The sequence below is a fragment of the Cyprinodon tularosa genome, unplaced genomic scaffold (assembly GCF_016077235.1).
Source record: "Cyprinodon tularosa strain WSP-4 unplaced genomic scaffold, ASM1607723v1 ctg386, whole genome shotgun sequence".
NCBI lineage: Eukaryota > Metazoa > Chordata > Actinopteri > Cyprinodontiformes > Cyprinodontidae > Cyprinodon > Cyprinodon tularosa.
The window spans coordinates 809,695-834,910 of NW_024039103.1; the positions used below are offsets into that span (position 1 = coordinate 809,695).

Here is a 25,216-nt window from a genome sequence, read left to right on the forward strand (position 1 = left end):
GAGGGGAGGATGCGGAGTCGGTGGGATACAGCTGGACGGAGCGGGAGACTGTGGTGAATAGGTAACCATGGTAACTCTGCTGGCTAAGATTTAAATGTGGAGAGAGGAATGAGAGAATGAAAAAGGGAAAGGGGGGAAGACGGAAGCTGCAGTGTGACTGTGTTTGTAAGAGAAAGAGTGGGGTTAGAGGTTAATATGCATCGTTGTTTCAGGTTAATTTTTCATCACACTACCAGGTCGGTGCAGCATTTAACTCCCTCCCCCCTCCACAGCCGAAAAACACACACACAACGGAGACTAAAGTGCTCCAAACAGGGGAAGGATCAGAGGTCAGAAATGAAAGAAAAAGGATGAGAGTTTACAGAGAGGAGTTTTTTATGTCCCAGAGTGAAAAAGGATGCCATCCACTGCAGATTTCTGCTGTTTTTTTTGCATGTAAATATTTATGGCCAGCAAACGTTAGAAAATAACCTAAGTAAATAAAAAAAATCTGTTTCTGAAATAAGGTTTTTTTGTTTTTGGCTTTTTTTGCCCATCTTTCTGCAAAGAAGCCAGGAATTTTGGTTTTATCATTCCAAAACAAACATTAACTTCTATGTGTTTTAATTTAATATCGATGTCACTTCATTTTATGTACTTCTTTTGTTCACTCTAATTATCTTTGTCTAGTATTAGATTAGTTTCATGATTGAAATGTTAAAGTGTGAAAGGAAAGTTAGAGCAATACATCTTTAAGGGAGGGAAGGATTGAGATAAGGAAGAGAGCGGATGTTGAGTAAAAGTGTTCACTGTTGAAACGTGGCAGCAATCAACCAGCCTCTAACGTGCTGTCAGCATCAACTAGTCTCACTCTGTGCGATGGACTCACTCCTCCCAACATCTAAGCAACCATCTTAACCTCAGCTTTCTTTTTCTTACACCTTTCCGCTCAGAGGATGTCTACCTGAAATAGCTCTGGCACTTAAACCTTCGCTGCTGTAAGACCGAGAGAGAGGGGAAAAAAAGGTGTCTGTAAATTAAAACATGTGAAAGAGGTGGTCCGAAAATAACACGGAGCAGCACTTTTCCCATCAGCGTCGGCGGGGCTGCATGCCAGGATACAGATGTTGCAGCAGTCACTGCTGCGTCGCAGACCGGCTCTGCGTTTGCAGTCCCACCTCCGCTGCTGCTGCAGCCGTCCCGCTCCCCCTCTACAGAGATGATGTCACCTGTGTGATTTATCGCCGTGTCCTTGTGTGTGTTTTAATGTCATTGAACTTCAGCGTACGCATTATTGATCAGTCGTGCCCAACCAATCCGAGCCCACCTATCCGCCCACTCCCCCCTGTAGGAAAACTCCACCTGTTTCATATTCATCCCTGTGTGTTGTCTTTTAGCTCCATCTCTTCTTTTTATGTGCCTCTCTGTGTTATCATCCCCCTCCCTCCATCTCTGTCTGTCTTATATTCATCTCTGTTGAGCTTGGCTCTCTCCTCTCCTCTTTCTCTCCCAGAATATTAATATTAATACCTCTTTCTTTTTTCCTTTACTCGTTTTTTCTACTACTGATCTCTTTCCTGCTCCTTCTACTATTTATACCTCTATCCCTTTCACCCAGCCTTCCCTCCATCTGTCTCGATCTCCATTTCTTTCTTCCTGCCTGTCTCTCTTTCTCTGGCCCTCTCTCTCTGCAGCTGTTCAGTATTCATCTATTACTGTAGTGTTGATAATTCCCTCCTCTGCCTGCAGCCATACAGTCATCTATCAGATTAATAATCCCTCTCTTCTTCACCTTCTCTGCACCCCCAACCCACGTCTTCTTTCTTTAGGATGCTCAGCGTGTCAAATGGGTTTTCGTGTCAACGTCCCATCATTACAACCATCATCATTAATAACCGGATCCAGATTACTGGATGCCCTTATTTGGGGTTATTCAGGCCTAAATAACCTGCAGGGGGAGCAGAGGCTTCCTTTTTTTTCCCTCCTCAGGGCTGCTAGAGTCTGTCTTGACCGGTCATTTATTAGAAGTAATGTGGACCGCACTATTCCAGGCCCATTCTGCGGCCCCCGGAGCATACAGCGCAACAATGACATTAGCATTTTGGTCCCACCTCTGTGTCTGCTGCAGGAAAATGCCACTGGAATGGGTGGGCTTGTTGTTTTCAGGCTTTGGACCTTTAATAAGTCTGAGTTTAATTGCAGTTCATAAGTGTGGCATGTTCGAACATCTATCCATCATTGTCGTATTAATTGTTATACCTTGGTATAATTAGTGTTAACAAATGAGAGCGTGGCAGAGATGACTGCAAGCCTCCACCTCACACTAGTGATGTTATTAATGGCTCTCAGACTTTTAGACTAAATGCCTCAGAATCCCCATCGCTCCCCGTCAGCAGAGTTGTGTTTGACTTTTTTAATTGATGGTCACTTATGGTGAGTTTTATTTTGTTCTCTTTCTCCTTTTCTTCTCTTTCGCCTGATAAGGAAGGGATACTGTATGGAAAACAATATTCCTGCTTGATGAAGGGCATTATGCAGTGAGTTCTTCAACACTTAGGGTGATAGTCTTATAAAATCGTTATTATCAGAAAATCTGCATTTTGGATTTATCTTACACATAAAAGTAAGGTCAATACATTTATAATTGTACATCTGCTTATGGATTAAATAAAGGGAGTCATTACAGTATATGAGGGCTTTTACCGAACAGAAATTATTTTCCCCAAATGAGACTAAATATGTAACACATAAGCAGTAGTCTTTAAAATCAAGAAATAGCAGTAGGGATGCACCAATATGAAACTATAACCCAATATTGATATCTGGTAATAATATTGTTGTTTTGGACTGATAACAAGGGCCGGGACTGGGGGGGGGGATGCTGGACCTCACTGTATTAGCTTACTTAGTTAAAAATTGTACTCAAACACAATTAAAAGGTATAGAGGACAGTCTTTTATTTCCATGTGGATCATCTAAATAAGTGGTCATCCTAATTGTCAATCATTCTGGGGACAGGCATTGAGAATTAGCCTTAGCTAAAATGTTGTAGTGTGTGACATGTTTCATGAAACATACCGGTACTTGTCCCTATCAAATAAACGAATAAATAAATAAATATGTTAACGTAAGGCCGTCAGAAGGGCTCATCCCCTTAGCTATTTTTCAGCCATATATATCTGTGGTGAGCTACGGTTTCAGACAGTCATTAAAGCTCACATTTCTCACCACAGTTCTTTGAAAATGGCAGAGGGTCGTAAGAGAAAAAAATGTTTAGGAAGTTTGTGAGAAGAAAAGAAAGGCCTCAGAAGAGGCAGATATATCCCAGAATGCTTTGCACGGAGAGCTCGCCTTGCAGCATAATATGGGATTTGCTGTCAAAGCGGCCCGTTGTCGCCATAGGGCGACTAATAGCAAAGATGGTGCAGGCACTGCACGGTGGAGGAGGAGTTAAGTGACCACCGGAGCAAAAAGCAGTGATCATCTTTCCAATTGGTCAGTTAACTGAGTTTTCTATATAGCCCACTACAGTATATAGTGGAGACAGTAATAAGCTTGTATGAGTTATGAGAACAGCACATTTTAAACAGGGCGTGCACAAGGAGAGATAGGTTCCTGCATGCTCTGCACACGCATTGTTTTTTAAAGTGGAGAGGGCAGGTCTTTTAAAAAATCTTACACAATACCTTTAAGTTACCAGTTCAAATTGTTACTTAAAAAAGTAAAAATAAAAGTAAAAGTAACCAAAGCAAAATCTAAGTAAAAGTTACTTACTTGTTTGTAAGCATAAAAGAAATGTTGTGGTTCATATTTTTATAGTAAAAGAGGAGCTATTTCCCTTCAACTTCCCCCAACCAAAAAAAATCTAGCTCCTTCACTGCTGATAACCAATATTTACCAACATACAGCTCGTGTTTGTTAATATTGGCCCTGCTTTACTTATCAGACCTATATTGATGTGACCAATACTAATATCATTGCTAATATATTGAACCTCATTATTTAGCAGACTGTTTTATATTTTTGTGTGTCTTTTAAAGCCGTTGAGGAAAGAAATATAAACATTAGCTTAGATAGAAAAAAAAGATATAACATGTTATGTTGAGATATCATAGGAAAGCTTGTTCCTTTTCCCTTAAATTTGTCTGTTTTTGGAAGGAAAAGTCAGTTTAAAATGCCAATGCCAAACAGTTTATTCTGCTGTTGACTTTATCTTTTTGGTGATTTCTATTGGATTGAATGATTAAAGTTTGAAGAAATACGACACCGTGGCAATTTGAAAAAGACATTTTTTATAAAAAAAAATAAGCCATAATGTCCTTCTAATCTTGGTAGCAACGAAATTTTGTGAGCAATTCAAGCAGCTGATATAATGGCTAACATGAAAAACAAGGTAATTAAAAAGATAAATAACAAAACAAATTTAATGCAAACTAGAAAATCACATTTAGCGAAATGACTTTAATGTCTCAGTACTGTTATAGCAGGAGCTACTCAGAGTCACTAACTCGATCACAGAGTGCTGTGGGATTGCCTTCCCATTCCTAATCTGCCCTTTTTTGTGTGTGCAAGTCTCTCTTTTTTTGTATTGACCTCTAGAAAAACAAAAAACAAGCCCTGTTATCCTTAGAGTAAGATCCTGTCCCAAACCATCATGCTGCCTCTATCTAATACTGTCTTGCATTCTAGGAAAGGAGTTGGCAGAAAAGTAGAAATCATAGACTACTTCAGCACAATCTACACTTTATGCGATTACTGTGCTGGATATAAAGCTGCATAATTTTCTCATAAGTTTGCTTACATCTTTTAAGACTTTTCTAATGTTTCTTGCAAAAGCTACAAAAGGTGTTTAGTGTTCAATACTTTATGGTTTTCTTCTTTGGGTTTTTAATTTTTTGTGTCTCCTGAGGATACTTAGTGTTTTTATTTATGAAGATTTTTTATCTGTGTCTGATTATTATATGTATGTTACGTCCACCAGGCTTGTTTGGTGGGGGTAACATTAAAGGAGACCACACAAGGAGTTTCTTTAAAGTAAAAATTGAATTTATTAAATTATAATAAAGAAACAATACCTGAAAAGGGGTAAATAAAATGGGGAACAGAAAATGGCTTAATGCAAAACCAATAACTAAACAGAAATAAGCAAATGCAACCAAACCTAAAAAAACCCAACCATAGGACAGGATACAAACCAAACCAAGCCAAACGGGGTTCTGAGGAGGTAAAAGAGAGAAGCCTCCTGTCTGCTGCTTGCATGACAGCTTTTAAAGCAGACGAGCACCAATTAGGGCAAAACAGAACACCTGCAGAAGGCCTGCATCCAGAACCCTGCAAGGAAGAGTGAAGAAACCCACTGCAGCCGTAACAATGTGTGATCCCCCTTTTATCGGCTTCACTGTTTTAAGGAGGCCTAGAGTTCTCTACCCATTTTAAGGCATGGTGGTGGCACCATCATACTGTGGGGCAATTTTGTTTCCACTTTTATTGTTGCATTGCATCAATGGGGTGAAAGGGTTAACGTTAGCCATAAATCCATGGGTTGGCGTTTAAAACTTGCACCAACCTGAATGTTCCAGAAGAAGAATCCCAAACCAAACATGCATCTAAACTGGTTACACTGGTATAAGCAGCAGAAATTAGCTGAGACCTTAACCGGACTGAAAGATTTAAGTAGAATTTGCAATTATTTCAATTATTAATGATTGCAAAAGCACATGGTTGGCGTAGAATTTCCCAAATATTCCTTACTAAGTGCTATTTTTCACAATTTGTTTAAAGACTAAAAATAGCAGGAAATCCATGCTTGCGATTTAAATGACTTTTTATACAGCAGAACACTTAAATGCTATTTAGGAAGATTTTTCCATATATTCCTCTTTTACTTCAGCTTGAGTCGTTTGTGTAAATCACATGCATGTAATGTCAGTAGAAACACATGTTTTCTCTTTACTTTGCGTTTTGTTGTCTAAACCTTTTAACAATTAAAAAACACCAGAATCCTCTGCTACTGTGCAAAGGGATTTGATTACTGGCAGAATATCTGTTCAGGGATTATGTGGGATTTGATGTGAGCAGCGCCACAGAAGTTCTAATACTTCTGACAGATTTTTTTGACAATCCCTCCCCTGATAAGCCTTACTGTAGATGTCTTGCTATTGTTTGTTTTGTTCGACGTGTGTTGGTGAAGACACAAAGTGCAGTTTGTGTTTCGTCTCTAATATCTGCTTCTCTCTCTTTGTCTTTGTTTTGCTCATCGCAGTAACTCCTGGGTTCTTCTCACTTCACAAAACGCCTCAGTCAAATCTCCTGACAGCCTAAGAAAGAGGAAAAAAAGAACATCTGTTTATCTGCATACTTCTATGTTCAAGAAACAAGAGGAGAAAACAGACTGACAGAGGACAAATGAGATCTCAGAGGATGTGGAATTAGAGGGAACAAATTGATGCTGGAGGTCCGAAGGGAAAGTAAACCTTAAATCCACCAGTGTGGAGTCACCTCACCTGTATCTCCGGATTAAAGAGCAGGGTCATGTCCCAGTTGCCATGCGCATCGCCACGCTGACCTGCCTTCCCGGCCCTTCCCCCTTCCTCTTTCTATTGGTCCATCTGCTCCTGCGGCTCTTTCTCATCCTCCACGGGCCGGAAATAACGGGAGCCTCCTCCACCTGCCCTTCCCTTTGCACGTGCTCCAACCAGGCCAGCCGAGTCATTTGCACCAGGCAGAACCTGGAGCAGGTGCCTGAAAGCATATCCGTCAACACGCGATACCTCAACCTGCAGGAGAACTCGATACAGGTAAATACACTGAAAAAATCAAAATCTTGATAAGTAATTTTTTTCCTTAAAATAAGTGCATTTGTTCTTGGATTAAGGAGGTAAAAGAAACATTTTGCCATTTGAACAAGATAATTTACACTTAAAATAAGAAAGTACAATTGCATTGTCTTATTTCAAATCCTTTTTATCTAATTATAAAATACTGTAAAAATACTGATTCCATTGGCAAACTATCTAATTTACCTGCCGTACTCAAATTAAGGGTAAATAAACTTAATTTAAGAAATTTGTACTTATTTCTAGATAATTTTTCCTGTGTACTGCTGAGAAAAGTGGCTCGTAAGTTAAACACTCACTAAACTTTAAAAAGGCATAGTTTTCTCTCACAAACAGTTCAGTATTCTTTGCACTATGGCTTCTAGTTTTCACTGTTACAGATTATTTGAGCCGTTAGTTCCTGTTTGTCTTAAACTGATGAAAACAGCTCATCCCCTCATCACCACGGCAGCCAGCTGCTTGGTTTTTCCTCTATTTGATTGTTCAAACTTTAAAATTTTATTTACCTGTGGCCAAGGTAGAACCCTGTTAATATTACGGATTTAACCAGTCGGTTTAAAGAAAACTTCAGCGATAAAACAGGTGATTGTAAACTTACCAAAACTTACCACAATTAATAGGCATTACAGTTTTACCAAATACCTCTTCGTCTCTTTTACTTAACCATCAATCAGATGATGAGAAGAGCTCATGCAGAAAACAAGCATATTCAAAAGTGAGAGAAATTCCGTTATTGTGGTGAAATCAAAAAGGCTTTTAAAGTTTTTAAAGTTTTAAAGCTACAGTGTGTAATAATTACAGGGATATACAGTCAGAAATGTAATATATTATACATAACTATGTTATTTTATCATCATCTACGAGCTCAGCCTCTTAACCTTAATATTTGCGTTGCCTTAGAATTCGTTATTTATAATTACATAGGAGCGGGTCTCGCAGCCATGGAGGCAGACATCTTTGCGCTACGGCAGCGCAGAGCCAACAAACTAGCGATTGCGAGATCGCCAAAATGTCACAACGATGTAGAAAAAATAACGGGTATATTTATTATCTTAAGTCTACATGAAATCTGTACCCTACACAGACTAATGAAATACTATCTGTAAAATTATCTATGTAAACAAACCTCATCACTTGAGAAGGTAGGTGATGCGGACGTCGTGGAAGACGTTCTGTCCCGTAACGCTCGCCGTACGGTTGGGGGGGAGAAGCGTTGGGGGAGAGATGTTCATGTTGCTGCAGTCTGACCGCTAGATGTCGCTAAAAGTTACAGACTGTAGCTTTAAGAGTTTTTCTTCAAGTTTTATTTAAAATAATTTGTGAAAAAAAACAAAGAGTGCAGATACCTACTGTGTTTTTCAAATTTTTAAACAGATAATATCAGAATAAAAGATGTTTCTTTGATTTTTCCTGCATATGTAAAAACCACAGTGTCGTCTGCCTACATGTGAACATTTATGTAATACTGTTTACATGAAGTCTACACTAAACTGGTCCAGGCATGGAGCCTCGTGTGTCATTACTCAGAAGGTTCCTCTCTCCTATATTCATTTATCAGAAAGTATGGCCGTACCTCTTAATGAGGTTAAAAAGAGGAACGTTAATGAATGTACCGGCACAACAAGGGCTGCAATCTAAAATTAAATCTGAACCTTCATGGTCTATCCAGGGTTTTGACAACGTCTTAAGGGTCATGTGAGGAGTACAAAGGGCTTCATATATTTGGCTGTTCAACAAATACTGTAAAGGGGAATAAATTAGAAAGTCTGCAGTTTCCATTTAACCCTCTCATGCATGAATTATAAACTTAGTATTTCTTCATACCTTCATAAAGGGTTTTATACATCCTTAGGAATGTAAAAAAAAAAACATTTATCTACATTCTATAATTAAATATTCATATGTCCACTCAAGTTTACTTTATGCATTTTATACTTTTAAAAAATTAATACTAAAAGTAGTTGCATATATATATTTGTACTGTAGTTTTTTAAATTTTAATATGGTATTCTGTTGGGATATTTTTCCCTATGCGTCAGCCATCTTGGTTTCACAGATTCTTTTTTTTTTCCATTGCGATTATCAATAAATGGCATTTTTTGTATGAGATGATGCAATAACCTCCATTAGTTTGGTCTATATGCATAAGTGCCCAAAATTTTAAATTTTAGGCATATATATATATAGTAAGAAAATTAATTTTAAACAGCTGTAGACTGTAGTGATCACTATGTATGAAAGGGTAGAAAAATCCAGACCAACATGAATTTGATCTGAACATAATTTCCTATTTACATTCTGAAACAAACGGACAAATCCTAATCTTAACCTTTATATCAGACTGTAGCTTGCAAGCTCACCTATATTAATACATTTATGCAGCTTTTCCTCTAAAGCATTTGGTCCAAGAACCGAGGGGGAGAAGGAGGTTGTAGTGATGGAAAAGGACACCCAAGACTGCAGAACTGAGAGAGTATGTTTTAAAAAACAAAGTCAGGCACACTTTTCACAACACAAAGCTTCCTTTTGTATGCATTACCAATTTATCTAGAGCGGGGACTGTTTGTGGCTGCAGAACTGCAAGGGTAATTTGCTTACTTATATATATATATATATATATATATATATATATATATATATATGTATATGTATATATATATATATATATATATATATATATATATATGTATATATATATATGTATATATATATGTATATATGCATATATATATATGTATATATGTATATATATATATATATGTATATATATATGTATATATGTATATATATATATGTATATATGTATGTATATATATGTATATATGTATATATGTTTATATATGTATATATGTATATATATGTATATATGTATATATGTATATATATATATGTGTATATATGTGTATATGTATATATGTATATATATGTGTATATATGTATATATATGTGTATATATGTATATATATATATATATATATGTATATATGTATATATGTATATATGTATATATGTATATATGTATATATATGTATATATGTATATATGTATATATGTATGTATATATATGTATATATGTATATATGTATATATGTATATATATATATGTATATATATATATGTATATATATATATGTATATATATATATATATATATATATGTATATATGTATATATATATATATATATATATGTATATATATATATATATATATATATATATATATATATATATATATATATATGTATGTATATGTATATATATATATATATAAACAAGGAAACTGAATATGTGCAGAATGATACTTCTGCAGTTTTTTCTCTAATTGGATCCATCCTCATGTTGCTAACACAGCTTTGTTCTTCTGTGTTTTTAGATTAGTTTCTGCTACATTTTATCTTCTCTAATGAAAAGCCACGGATATCCTCGAGATTGTTAAAATTTTCCAGAGCATCTCTAGTAATGTGCTTCACATCTTATTAAACATTATGTGATGTTAACGGAGCATAAATAGGACATCACGCCACTTGATTTGAAATGTGAGGTTTAAAGGGAAGCTGTTAACGAGGAGGGGAAGAAAATAAAGAAAAAAAATAATAACAGTATTTATTGCGTCTTGTTTTTAGCCCGGAAAATTTGATTCGGTTTGCTGTATCCTGCAGCTCCACTTGAAATGATTAAAAATCTAAAAATGTTTTAACACCTGAAGGCATCCTAGATTCTGTGGCTTATTTTTTCCTCCACTGAGTACCCTGAGAGTAAAGCCTTGACAGCTTCCACCTCCTCTTAACATCCTCACCCCTCCTTCTTCTCGCCTCCTCCCCTCGCTGCCTATCACCCTTTCCTCGCTCTGCCCCTTCTTCTGCTCTACATACAGAAAACGCAGCGCTCAGACTCCAGCCGTGTTTTACTGAGCGCTCAGGACACACTTCTTAAAAATTCAAAGATTTTTGTCACCTTCAGTTTGTCTGACTTCTGTGACACTGACTTTGTGCAGTGATAGTGTGGGAAGCGCTAAAGTGTTGGAAGAGCTCCCCGACTGGCGCTGACACCAGATGACACCTTAAATAATATTAAGTAACTTTATTTACATACATAAAAATCTGAAAACTTTTCAACACAGGGCTAATTTTACCACAGTACTGCAACAAGAGGAAATCCGTAAAGATTTGGTTTATGCTTTGGGTATTTTTTACTGATATAAAGACTTTAATTTTTTTTTTTTGGGACGTCAAGGTATTTTTACTGTTTAGTCTAAATTGTGCTTGAAAAATATAAAATTTCGAGATCTAAATCAAGTTTACATATAAACCTAAATTCTGATCTGTCTAAACTGATAAAAGGTGGATCAAATCAATCTTACAAGTCTGACCAATGTTACATTCTGTTTTCTTATTATATATATTATAGTTTTAGTTTTGCTTTTATTCTTCTTTCAAATCCTGATCACATCTAAGTTGATGTGTTTTTATTCTCATGATGACTGCTATTTTGCTGTGGTACAGAATCAGAGAATATTTAAGAAAAATATTTCAACCACTTTTCATGCACTTATAAAGGTAATTGTATTACCTTTATAAGTGCATGTTATTTGTTTTGAAATAGTTGGAGAAAATAAAAAAAAACTGCTCTTATCTTTGAGAAAATGATGTTTTGTTGTCCTAGGTTTAGTATATTAGCCTCGTGAGACCATCCTGATCTCGCGAGCTTTCAAGATTTCGCTCGCTAGTCAGTCTGGAGACTCTCCGTTGAAGAAAATTTGGAGCAGTTCACCAAACGAACGTCCAATCAGCGTTGGCTTTGAGGCGGGTTGAGGTGTGACGCAACGAAAAGCGCGACAGTTCAGTCTAAAGAACATGGCGGCCTCAGCCGATGAAACTAGCGTTAGCTTGGCTATCGAGCAAGTTTTATCGGAATTACAGAGTATTTCTTCACTGAAAGAAGAGCAAAACACTGCTCTGGAGGCTTTTCTCAGAGGAAAAGATGTTTTGCTCTTCTCCTGACTGGTTTCGGCAAGAGTAGCCTGGCTGTTAGTACGTCATATGCTTCGTTGATCTGATTGGTTTATTTGGCCCGTCTATCACCAACATAGGCCAATCAGCTAATCAGTATTTTCGCCCCTTCCCAAAATTCCTTCAACCGAAGGTTTCCAGATGGATATGCGGAGCAAATCCATCTGGCGGAGTCAGGTTAATAGTATATATGTAAATAAAGTTAAATATGAGCTGGCCTTTATCTAAATATATGCATGTTGGTTGAATGAAATATCTGCATTTTAACTGCAGAGAGTTGTTATTTGCTTTGTTCTACCTCTGCATTGAGGTTCAGAATTCAATAGACATAAAATCCAAACCCTCTTTCCCACAAAAAATAGTTTTTAAGTTGATCAGAGGTGCAAACTCAGTAGACAATCTAAATATGTGTTGGTATGAACAACCAGACCTGACTTTAAATGTTTCTATATAGCTGAATTAAACAGGAAATCTTAGAAAAGGCAGCAAATTTTGAAACAGTGGCACCAATTTACAAGTTAGGAATAAAATGCCACAACAACGACTTTATCTGTCTTTGTATGAATGTTAGTTAGTGCAATCGGGTGAATGCGGCTGCATTGTAAGGCGATTTGATTGGTCAGTGTGACTAATAAAGCATTTGCCATTTATGCCAATAGATCAAGTATGAGGGATTTCTTGTATTAGCTGCATTGCTGTGTTTCATTTTGAGACTGCTGATTTCTTCCTCACCCTCAGTTTTCTATTTGTCAGGTAATAAGCAGCTCAAAGTTTGTTTTATTTTCTCTCAGCCGGCAGACGTTCAGACACACCTACTCATTCCAATTTAATGGCCACAATTAACCCTCGTGTGGGCTGAGGGAAGGAAGGGCTGACATGGTCACTGTCACTGCTCTCCAATCGACCTGCTAAGCCATCTGATTTGCTGGGTCAGAGTACAGTTTTTATGTGAGAAAAGCAAACAGAGATTCTTGATTTGTTTAGAATCTTTAAAAGCAAAGTGAAGTGCTCTTTTGCAGCCGAAATGTATTGATTTAGAGTTTACTGCCTCACTATTCATCAGCATTAAGGAGGATAAAAGAAGCTATACAAGCTGCTTTATTCAAGCACAGCAAAGCTTCTCTAAGTTGACTCAAACTAAGAGTTTGAATATTTAAAAATCATTTAAAAAATTGAAGTTTATTTCCATTGTATTCATAGATTGTTTCTGTGAATAGGTTAATATAATCAGAATTTTAGGTTCCATCTTTGAAGCGTTCCAGTTTTGCATATTCTGCTTAAGTATGCTCATGTCGATTCCTCCTCAGGCGAATGCTTGTGAGGTTTATCCATGATGACGTTGTTGCTGTGCGAGCACTGAGCAATGCCCGACCTTTTGCACATGTGCTACACAAAGGTCAAGTTTGTGTGTGGTGGTGGCTGCCTGACGAATGCGCCGCCTGGTTGGGCACGGCTTCACAGCACGAGTCACGATGAAGCCGGTCAGCAGGGGTTCAGTTAGAGTCCAGAGGCACACTGGAAATATAAGTGAAAAAAATATAAAAACTGAATCCAAATATTTCAGATCTGGGACTTTTTGATTAATGCAAAACCTGAGAGAAGCCTTTAAATCCTAGATATATAAGAAAAAATAAAGAATTTTATTCAGACAATGAATTCAAAATCTCTCTTGTTACCCTAATTGATTTAAACATTTGCTCTTAAGCGTCTGAACCAGTTTTGTCTGTTTTCAACAATGAAGAATATTTAACAATCCCTGTTTGAACGGGTTCTTCTCAGCAGAAGATGATATATTATCTGATAATAATTCATTTTCCTTGATTAACAATAAGAACCTAAATAAAATGCAGAAATAATCAAAACAATATGTTCTCAAAAAATTTGATTAGCATATTGGAAGAAATATGAGATATGGCCCTGCGGTTGAATTATGTTAAATTGCTGTTTATTAATTATGGGAATAAAGGTCATGTAATGATAAATTGATCCCCTTTAAAACATTGATTTAATGATTTATGATCCAATTACATTGATGCCAAATCAAAGCATGAAACCACATCATCATCTCTTAGATAGCCCATTTTCCTAAAATTCATATGGGCAATTTTTTATATTATGTTTTTATTAGAGGAATGCTGTTTTCGATTTTAAATCCATCTCAAGTAGCAATTGAGTATAGTTGTAATGCCGCAAAAGTATGTGTTATTAATTACCTAGGTATATTGGAATGACTAAAAGTCCTGCTAAGCATATAAAATGTAGGTCACAAAATAATGAAAGAACATCAGTTTTTTTCTTCCATTTCTAACACTGGTGGTGTGTCTGCTGGGGGGGCACTGGAACCACATCTATGCTCAGGAGAGTCCCAGCTTTAGAGTCCTGTACGGAGGGTACAATGCTCACAAAGGCTGGTGGTCCTGTCGGACTTCTCAAACCCTGGCCTTCTCAGCCATCAGAGCCAGACTCAGAGTCAGACACTTATCACTGTGATAATCCACCTAATTTTTACTGCCTTTTTATTCAGAGTGAACATCGACTCTAGACTTTAAATAGTCTAGTGGGAGGGCTTATTATTTACTTCTATATCTACCCTTAACTAGTCTTCTCAGTTCACCAAGCAGCTAAACCTGTGTGGAGGTTTGAAGAGGACCCAAATGCAGAGACTGACGCTACAGGTGGTGTCTTGCAGATTTAATGTCCAAATGGGCAACAGAAGCAAAAGTCTTCCAACAAAATACTTAAAACCAGGGAAACAGACATGAATGGCAATGAAATGATGAAAAGGAACCAGCAAACAGTGACTTAACAGGAGGTCTATATATGGGAGACAGAAACAAAGACCAGGCTAGTAAGCAGATTGGGAGCAGGTGTTGACAGAGGAATCTAGAAGGGAGCTTGGGAAAGAGACTGACACAATAGGCAACAGAAGGCAAACAAGACATATAAGAACTCAAATACATCCAGATACCTCATAATGGAAATTAAAACAATAAAACTAGAAAAAACAGAAACACATGAATCAAAGTGAAACTGAAAACTAATCTTAAGAAAAAAAAACTTTAAACAGAACCAAAAAAGTGCGGAATCATGACATAACATTGCACTTAATAAATTTCACAATGAAGGTGTCTCTTAAACATGATGTGGATTGATATTTTTATTTATCATTAATAAAATTGAGTTAAAAATCATTTAATGAATGTATTGATGTTGATCTATGTATCATTAAAGTTACAGTTACTTGAGGAAAAATGATCATTACATTTTTTTCTGGATCTGCTGTTTCGTATTTTTTTAATCATTGAGTGCAAATTGGTTGTGTTTGTCTTGGTTTTAGAGTGAGGATGTTCTGTTGGAGTTAAAAATGTGTTTATTAACAAGAAGACTGGAATGCACCTATAAATTAAAGCCAATTTTGAAATGATTTAATTATGAGGTTTATCTGTATTTCTGAAACCTGAAATAATACCTGATCTGCGCTTAGAAATGGAAATAATCCTCTGATATTTTTTATCTGGTAGTCAGTTGTGAAGTATGTCAAGCAAAAGTACGGTAAGGATTTTACTCCTACCTGAGCTTTAACACAAATTGTGAAAAAAGTCATCATGAGCATTGATTGGTCACTTTAAGATTATATTCCTTAACAACATCTTCCTTGATTCCTTGTCTGCTGGTGAGGGAGTCAATGTTAAACATGCATCAGCTGAACCCACGTGTTAAGCTTTGTCTATTGGTGCAGTTATAACAACAAAACAAGGGGTCATGTTTGGGCATTTTCACAGGGTTATGATTATCAGAGCACACTGCAAAGAAGAAACTAAATTACTAGTTTCTATATAGGTCTACTATTTTTTTTAAATACAGATCACTACATATGATGATTGGGGAATACAAAAAAAAAATAATTTGCGGCAGTAACTGTTATTGCTTGAAAGTTGCTTATACAACACTTCTCTGTGCTGCTCTGATTGTTTTTACTATATAGGATAGTTTCTTCTACAGCTAATAACACCAAGCATTGGCAGGTGGGGTGACAGGGTAAACACTGGATTACTATTTCTACCTTTTTCTTAAAGAAATGAATAAGGATTATAATGTTAAATTAATTGAATCAATTCTCCATAACGTTCTTCAATTTATGAAGAATTAGCTTCTGTTAAATGATCTCTAGTGGTTCTAGAGGACTTCCTAGAACAGAACTAGCATGTGGAGCTGTTTTAAGTCATTTGTAACCCCAGCAGGTGATGGCAGAAGAGATCACACTCTGCACAAAAGATTTATAAAAAAATATGTAACATCTCGTTGCAATCGCCGAAGGACCTGAGGTTCCTTTAGAAGTACAATCTGCCCTGTCCTTTCTAGTAGACAGTTTCACAGTGGCGCCTCGAGTCTAGTTTGTTGTCCAGGTGAACACCGAGGTATTTATACTCCTCCACTACCTCCAATGCTTCTTCCTTGATTTATATAGGATTCATCTTGCTCCTGTTTCTTCTGAAATCTGGAATCATATGTTTGGTTTTGCTGACATTCAGGACCAGGCGATTGTTTCCACACTATGCCACAAAGCGGTTCACCAGCTCCCTCAGCTTCTCGTCCAACTTTGATGCCCCCAAGGGCACTGCACAGTCCTCTTAAGTATGTCTGCAGATTACAGGACAGGATGGAGGGATGATTGGATGGAAAACTTCCATTCATATTATTCAAGTTTAATAACAATAAAAGCAAAATGCTAAATTTTAAGAAATGCTAATTTATTTGAATAGCAAAGACAATTGAAATTGCTTTAGATGAATGAAAAAAAGGAAAACAGAAGCAAAATAAAAGTAGAATAAAATATGGTAAAGATAATACCATAATAAAAGTAGATATTAAAACAAGTAGAAAACAGTTGGACTGCAACCGTAAACTTATAGTACCTCATTTAACGGTTTAACTTTAACAGTCAAAGGCAGCTCCAGTTAAAAGAACAGCCTTCTATCACTTTTACAGTCCTCTGGGAGTTTGTTCTAGATAAGGAGGCATAGGTACTAAACGCTGCTGCTCAATATTTGGTTCTGGTTGTATAGAGTAGATTTTAATTAGAAGACTTGAGTGGTCTGGGAGGTTGCTACACTGACAACAAATCTGTTATGTACAGTATTGAGGTGCTGATCCATTCAGTGATTTAAATACTGACAGGAGGATTTAAAGTCTATTCTCTGAGCTACAGGGAGCCAGTCGAAGGACTTTGGAACGGGGTTGACGTGCTTTAGTTTCTTAGTTCTAGTGAAGACATGAGCAGCAGTGATTCGAATCAATTTTATGTTCAACCAAAAAACTTTTTATATGTACAAAATACTTACTAACAAAGAATTTTAGAAAGGTTTGCTTTCTTTTGACCATGGATGTGTCTTAGAAACTGATCAACTTTTCAGCACTGGTGTTCCTTTCAAAAGACCAATCAAAATGATTCAGCTGGAGTTTGCTTCTTTAAATAGTAAGAATTGATCTACTGCTTTTGTGTGGCAAAAAGAAACCAATATTTTTCCTTATCACTCTTTGTAAACTATATAAAGTAATCCTTATATTTTTTATTAATGCTAATTTCATCTATTCTTCCAGGTCATCAAATCGGACACCTTCAAGCAGCTAAGGCACCTTGAAATTCTTCAGCTTTCCAAGAATCAGATAAGACAAATTGAAATCGGAGCATTTAATGGCCTCCCCAACCTCAACACGCTGGAGCTCTTTGACAACCGCCTCACGTTGGTGCCAACGCAGGCCTTCGATTACCTCAGCAAGCTACGGGAGCTGTGGTTACGCAACAACCCTATTGAGACCCTCCCTAGTTATGCCTTCAACCGTGTGCCCTCCCTGCGTCGCTTGGACCTGGGTGAGCTTAAAAAGTTGGAATACATCTCTGATGCAGCCTTTGTTGGCCTTGTCAATCTACGGTACCTGAACTTGGGTATGTGTGGGCTTAAAGATATTCCCAAACTGACACCCCTTGTGCGTTTGGAAGAGCTGGAGTTGTCAGGGAACCGCCTGGAGATAATTCGTCCTGGATCTTTCCAGGGACTGGTGTCTCTTAAAAAGCTGTGGCTAATGCACTCACAGGTTTCTGTGATTGAGCGCAATGCCTTTGATGATCTAAAAAACCTGGAGGAGCTCAATCTCTCACATAATTCCCTGCACTCCTTGCCTCATGATCTTTTCACACCCCTTCACCAACTGGAGAGGGTGCACCTCAACCATAATCCTTGGGTCTGCAATTGTGATGTACTTTGGCTTAGTTGGTGGCTGAAGGAGACAGTGCCCAGTAACACCACCTGCTGTGCACGCTGCCATGCTCCTCCAGTTCTCAAGGGCAAGTACATTGGAGAACTTGACCAGAGCCACTTCACCTGCTTTGCACCCGTCATTGTAGAGCCCCCTACTGACCTTAATGTGACTGAAGGGATGGCTGCAGAGCTGAAGTGTCGCACAAGTACCTCTACAACGTCCGTTAACTGGATTACTCCCAACGGTACCCTAATGACCCATGGGTCTTACCGAGTCCGGATTTCTGTTCTACATGATGGCACATTGAACTTCACAAATGTTACCCTGAGGGACACAGGCCAGTACACTTGCATGGTTACCAATGCTGCTGGAAACACTACTGCAACTGCTGTCCTCAATGTTACTGCTGCTGATGCCCTTGTCAACATCACCTTTTTTACAACTGTTACTGTGGAAACAGATAATGGAGGACCCAATGATTATGCACAGGTTGATGAGACCACCATATCCATTCCCTCTGACCTATTGTCTGAGGTAGTTCCTACCACAGATTCCTCTCTAACTGGTGGTTGGTTGTCCTCCTCTCCACGGGCAACTCGCCCAACTTTCACTGTGCCATTCACGGAACCAGGTTTCTCTGGCCTGGATGATGTGATGAAGACCACCAAGATCATCATTGGCTGCTTCGTAGCCATCACTTTCATGGCAGCAGTGATGCTGGTGGTGTTCTATAAGCTGAGGAAGCAGCATCAGCTGCACAAACATCATGGCCCTGCTCGTGCAATTGAGATCATCAATGTGGATGATGACCTAGGTCCTGGGGCTAGTGGCCGGGGCAGTGGAATATCTGGAGGCTCCACTGTAACACAAAGCGCAGGGAGTGGATTAGGAGGATGTCAGAGTCTCAGGTTGCACCATCCAGAGATTGTGAATCTACCAAACCTAGCTCGATCAGAGCACCTCAACCACTACTACAAAACACATCATTTCAACAGCAACATGATGGGCCTTGGGATGGGCACAGGGCCAGGTGTGGGCCTCAACAACAACAACAACCCCTCGCCATGCTCTCAAGCGCAGAGCATATCCTGCTCCCAGGTTCCATCTAGCACTGGTGGGGGGACGTCCACTGGTGGCACCCTTCCGTCCAACATAGCCCTGCCTCAGTTGGGTCTACATAGTTCTCTGAAAGGCCTGATAGGAAAAGGCCAAAATGAACCACTCCTTTTCAAGAGCGGCTCAAAAGAAAATGTGCAAGAGACCCAAATCTAAAAAAGGTAGACGTTTGAGGTAAGACTGAGCGGATGCTAAAGCAAATGAGCAAGTGACTATTGTAGCGCAATGTCCTTTTGGACAATTTTCAGAAAGGCTCTACATAACCTTTATTTTTTGGTGGCCCTTTGTTAACAGATAGCAAGACAAAAGGAGACAGGAGACCAGTCCCACCAACAGCATCTGCACAGTCTCAAATGTCAGAATTACTCATTGTGTGCAGCTTGATATGGTATTTGCCAAAGCTCAAGATCAAGCATTTTCTCTCAGCGGACAGAAATGAACAATGCACACCTGCAGTGAACCCTTCAAGGATGTATACAGATTGCTTCGTACATTTCCAGATGCATTCAGTGTATATATTTGGAGGGGGACATAATAGTGGCCATTGAACATGTTGTCAGATTAGTGTTTGGCAAAGGCAGGGAATAGCAAACAATGCTTTGTGTGGGCAAAGCAGAGCAGTCCCAGGTTTTCAGGAAAACCCAGAGGAAGCAAAATAGGAGCGGAGCAGCAACGCCGCTTGGAATATCAGAACAACAAAAAGTGATTTTGCTCCTTACTTTATCACTATTTTCAATTTTACACGTTACTGGTTACTGTCTTCTTTAAAAGAATGGAAATATTATGAAGGAGTGAAGGACAACTATAGAGCGATATATAAAGAACTGAAGGTACATAATATATATACCGTAAATATATTTTCATTCAAATAAATTATGAAAAATCTTTATCAAGCTAATGAGTGACCACTACAACAACTGAAGAAAATATATATTTAAAAAAAAAAAGATTTAAGTACATGCCCTGCTGTTTTAGTTTAACAATCCCTCTTAAAACTTCCTGGAACTTGAAATACAAAAAGCCGCCCTGACTGCTCTTCCTCTGGATACATGTGAAAGAAAGAAGCCACAACGCAGACCTGACAAAGTGATGAAAACCATATTATTTTAGTCTTGATCTTTGTTGTATCCACAAACGCTGTTTTCACTTACAGAAACAGAGTCTGTTATTCTCTGCTGCAAAACCATGAAACACGACAGGAGCTTTGAAATTTGTTTTTCCCTCTATGATGGCACTCTAGTATTAATAATAATCACTCCGATAATAATGATAACAAATTCAGCTTTATTTGTCATTAGGACATTACTCTGCAGTTAAAATGGTGTTGCAGAAAATTAATTTCTTGAAAGTTTAACAAATCATTTAAAATATTAATGATATGAAATGTCAATGTTATTGTGCTATCATTATTATTGTTGAAGTGACTATTATTGTTACTGCTACTGCCCACAGATAACTGAAGAGTGACTTTTTTCATTTGTACATGACGCTGATATCATTTGGCCGATCTAACATGCCACTTAACGAACTCTGTAAGCGTCAGAAGGAAATGACCTGGCTCATAAAAGGGCTTCCTTGAGTCCGACCCTCATCGACCCTTTCTGATGGGACACCATTGCTATATGACATAAAGCACGAAGACTGCACATATTTGCAGAGGATTATTTCCCGACTGTATCTCAGTGTTATGAGTTGGTTTGATGGCAGCGGGGTGCAAAAATGGATGAACATTTTTTTTAAAAGGTAAGAAAAGCTTGTTTGTTGAAGGAGGAGGTGGCATTTAGTGCAGTATTCAGTGGTGGGCGAATTTTTTTCTAAAGAAAAAGGACAAGTAAATAAAAAAAAAATAGAATCTTATAGATCTCTTTTAAAAAACGATACAAAATTATTATAAGTGTTTTTCATTTTTTGTTTTTATCTAGTTTGATTTTTTTTTTAAATCACGTGTTATCTTTATTGTAATATTGTTATTGTTATTATTAGCTGATTACGCTGGTTATAATTATGAGAGATGTTCTGTTAGCAGAGGTCACTTTGAAAATAAAAAAAAAACTTGGCACATAAAAAAAGGCAGTGGAAGTCTGTGAAATTTGGTCGCTGTTTCTTATTATTATTGTTTTATTATTTTTGTTTATCCTCTGATCAACTTTGAATGTTGTATCACAGTTTGTATCCCTTCGCCTTCTTTTGAGAAGAGACATAGCGAATAAGAAACAGTAAGTGGTACACAGGCTTTTTTGGAAAGAAATTTTCTGTGTTTTATTTCTGCACAGGGGAAAGGAAAAGACTGAAAAGGCTCGCTGTGTACATTTGTGAATGTCACCGCTGACCATAGTGCTCAGAGTGTGATACCGCTATGTCAACGCCTCGTTGCCATGACTACCCACTAATGCACCAACCGGCGTCACCCCCCACCCACCCTCATATACTTGTTAGTCGCACTCCTCTAAAGGTGCCGCATCTGAAGTTGCCTGCCTGTGTTCCTTCAGTAGCAGCAAATCAACCTAAGCATTAGAACCATGTTCTCATATTAAACTCCTACCTTACCCCAACTCCCCCGCTCTCCACTCCTCTTTTTCCCTCTCTTTCTCCTCATCCTCCACCCCAGTCCTCAGCATCCTGCCATCAGGTTTCCCTGGCAACTGTTGCTGCTGCGACAGCCCTTATCACGGCGTCTTGATTTGGGTTTTGAATGCTAAACAGAAGAGAGCAGACAGTTCAGAACTTAACGTTTTTTATGCACCGCGTTAATCACCATTTTACACCAAAAGCTATATTTTCTGTAAAGGCAGAGAATTATTCCCCTTACTGTCATCCTTGCATTTAGATATTTGTTTAAAATGTTTGAAGCAGTTAGGTTGAGCAGGTCCTGCTCTATATGCCAGAAAGTCAGACCCAGATTTGATCAACTGAAAGATGTTTAGAGCTAACGGATAACCAGTCATCAGTTGAGCTTCACATGTTTGTTTTTTATGTCATTTAGGATTATTTTCAACAAAATGCTGTCACTAGTAATTTTCCCTGAGGAACACCTATGAGAAATTGCAGAATACAACAGTATGCAAAGTTTAAAAAGTAGACTTGCACTGCTATGTGTTTTTCCAGTTCATTCTTATAATTATTTTGAAGACATACTGATAATTTATATTTTAAACCCTAAAGTTGACTTTTTAAGTGTATCTTTTTAAAATAAATAAAAATAAGGACACTGCATTCTAGATTTAAATTCAGCTTAAATCAATTTATATCAGTCAAAAAAAAATTGTATCAGCTTAAATGCTTTCTTGACAAGGAAAGATGTCAAAATAGATGTTTTGGTCAGGTTACTTTGATCGTTGATTATTCTCAGACCCCCTTACCCGATTATGCATTATGTGACAGTAGAGAAATTATGGATTATTTTCTAGATATGCCCCTTTAAGACAGGACGTGGTGCATGGACCTCTTTGCTCTGAAACCCATTATTTTCAATGGCTTGTACCATGCAAGTAAACCGCTATGCTAGGCAGTCAAAGTTCAATATTGTGTTATTTTCTACCATGGTGTGCAGCAGTGGCAGCTGCTGGTCTCTGAAACAGGGGAGGTTTCAATGGTGTTAATGAAATTATAATCTTTAATAAATGTTGAAACACATAAAACACATTACTATGACCTGTGAAAATAGCTGTTGTGAAGCTCTACGAAATAATAAACTCCAGAAACCATGGCAAGAGTTAAGAACAACATGACTAAGTGATCGCCTTTTCCCCTCTCAGTCTCATGAGGAAACCCCCCCTTTTTCTGGCCACTGTCAGTCAAATTCTTTAGCACATTCTGCCAATCAGCTTCAATCAGCCAGCTTCATGACCTCCCCAGCCTTGCCCCTGCTCCATAAACCCCTAAGAACTAAGCCTTACTGGAAGTGAATTTTGCATCTTATTCAATCAGGGTCCTACTTTCTCACTGCTTGCCTCAATGTACAGATGCTCTGGCCTCAAGAGGGATTTCTCATACAGACTGACAGGCAGCGTCCTGCTGCTCCAGAGTGGAGGGGAGGTCCTGTCCTAGAGTGGGCTCAGCTGATTAATGAGCAACATTAAGTGTATTTTAGAGAACATTTAATGCAGTAGCAATGGATATTTAGCTATTAATTTTACAAAACTTACAGGGGATGTTTAGCCTCAGAATTCAATGAGAAATCGCCAGTGGTATTCAGTGATGAATGCATGCGCAGTCAATAGAATCCAAGCCACCCTAAAACAAGCCAGAGAGACCTAATCTTGCCTGCAGGATGATTTTTACAGTGTTTGGAAGTCAACAAATGCACAAGAATCCATCATAAATCATTTGAATATAAACCAAAATGGGTCGACCAATCACGTTACAGTATATAATCACATTGCAGTATTACTCTCTAGGTAATATGGCTTCCTCTCAGAGTCCAAAAACATGACAGGTAGCTTGATTGACAACCCTAAATTATCCTTATGTTTTAGTGTGTATGTGCATAGTTGTATGTCTCTGTGTTGCCCTGCGATGGACTGCCAACCTGTCCAGGGTGTAGCCCGTCTTTTGCCCATAGGCTGCTGGAAATTGGATGGATGGATGGATGGATGGATGGATGGATGGATGGATGGATGGATGGATGGATGGATGGATGGTATAGCTCTATTGTTGATGAAAGTAAGAGCTGCAAAGACCACAACCAACCAAAATAAAATGTCAGAGCCGGAGAGATACCAGCAGCTGCTATCACATATGCTATACCAGAATCAAAATTAAAATTTTTGTATTAGGAATAGCTTAAGAGCATTTGTTGTTTCTCGCGGGGTCTGCTGCTAGCTAATTTGTTATCGTGATTGACTAACACTAAACATTGGTAGGCATTCTCTAGGTCAGTGGTCACCAACCTTTTTACAGTTGAGGGCTATTTCAGGGGCACTGAGTCACAGGAAGGGCTACAGTACGAATACTGACCGATGAATTGCAAGGGTCAATCTTTATCGTTTCTTTAAGTTTCTCATTTTCTTTTAGACACTTTAATTTTGAAATCTCTATAAATGCTTAAATGCCATATATGATTAAATGAGGAAATGTTCTATAACTGATTAAAAAAAAAGAGCAGAATACAATGAAATTAAAACGTTGCTCACTGTTGAGTTGTTCTATTTTCAGAAGACTCTAAGGGCACCTCTTGTGGTCCTTGAGGGCCCCTTGGTGCCCGCGGGCACCATGTTGCTGACCCCTGCTCTAGGTGTTGCTTTGAAAGGTACTGCTGAACATCCCTCCCTTCACAGAACAGATTGCATGGGAGCAGTCCAGGATAAAAAATGAGTGCTATACCTGACTGATACACATTAGCAATTGTCCTTGGGAGGTTAAGAAAGAATAGAAAGCAAAAAGATGGAAAAACTAATAGTGTGTCTGAAATCCACAAATATATGGCCCAAATTTCCAATCACAGTTTCTGTGGAACCAAAGCTGTCACATCCAGGAACTCCTCTATTTGCCCCTTGGACCCATTGTTTTGTGCACCCATTGCCTCTTCTTCCTTGTTGCTCTTTGTTTTTTTACGAACTAGGATGGCTAGTGCTAGCACTTTATTGCTGACAGCAAACAAACACCCGCCCATCCAGTCAATGCAGCACCAACCAGACAGCGTAACATGCCGCAAATGCACAGAACCTTGCAGCAAGAACATCGCACGCTGTGTCCTGTCTGAAAGGCCCAATAGAGGCAGATAAACTGGTAGACTTTAATGCCAACAAACAAAACACTTGCTCTTGACAAAGAAGATCTGCCAGAAGGAGAGAATTAAATCAACTTTTGCAGCAGTAATTGCCTGTATTAAGATAAATCTAAATACTCATTATAGGTATAATTAAATGGAGATTTGAAGTCCTCGTTGGGCATGAGCTTTTTTTGTGAAGTTATCCTGATTAAGCCAGTTTTTCTTCTACATTTACCAAGGTTTTTAGGGAAAATTGAAATGATTAAAGTTACATCTAAAATAATTCATTGAATAAGACATCTTC

The 25,216-nt window shown here is 38.0% G+C and overlaps 1 protein-coding gene across 3 annotated transcripts in view; it reads left to right on the forward strand.

Moving 5' to 3' along the window:
• The window catches only part of lrrc4ba (leucine rich repeat containing 4Ba), a 64,759-nt gene extending 43,710 nt beyond the window's left edge, over positions 1-21,049 (forward strand). For all 3 annotated transcript variants that reach the window (XM_038297347.1, XM_038297349.1, XM_038297348.1), the window contains exons 2-4: positions 6,242-6,776; positions 17,427-19,376; positions 19,497-21,049. In XM_038297347.1, the coding sequence (XP_038153275.1) occupies positions 6,525-6,776; positions 17,427-19,358 (2,184 nt within the window). In that variant the 5' untranslated portion in view covers positions 6,242-6,524 and the 3' untranslated portion in view covers positions 19,359-19,376; positions 19,497-21,049. The remainder of the gene's footprint in view (positions 1-6,241; positions 6,777-17,426; positions 19,377-19,496) is intronic.
• The last annotated feature ends 4,167 nt before the right edge of the window (positions 21,050-25,216 follow it).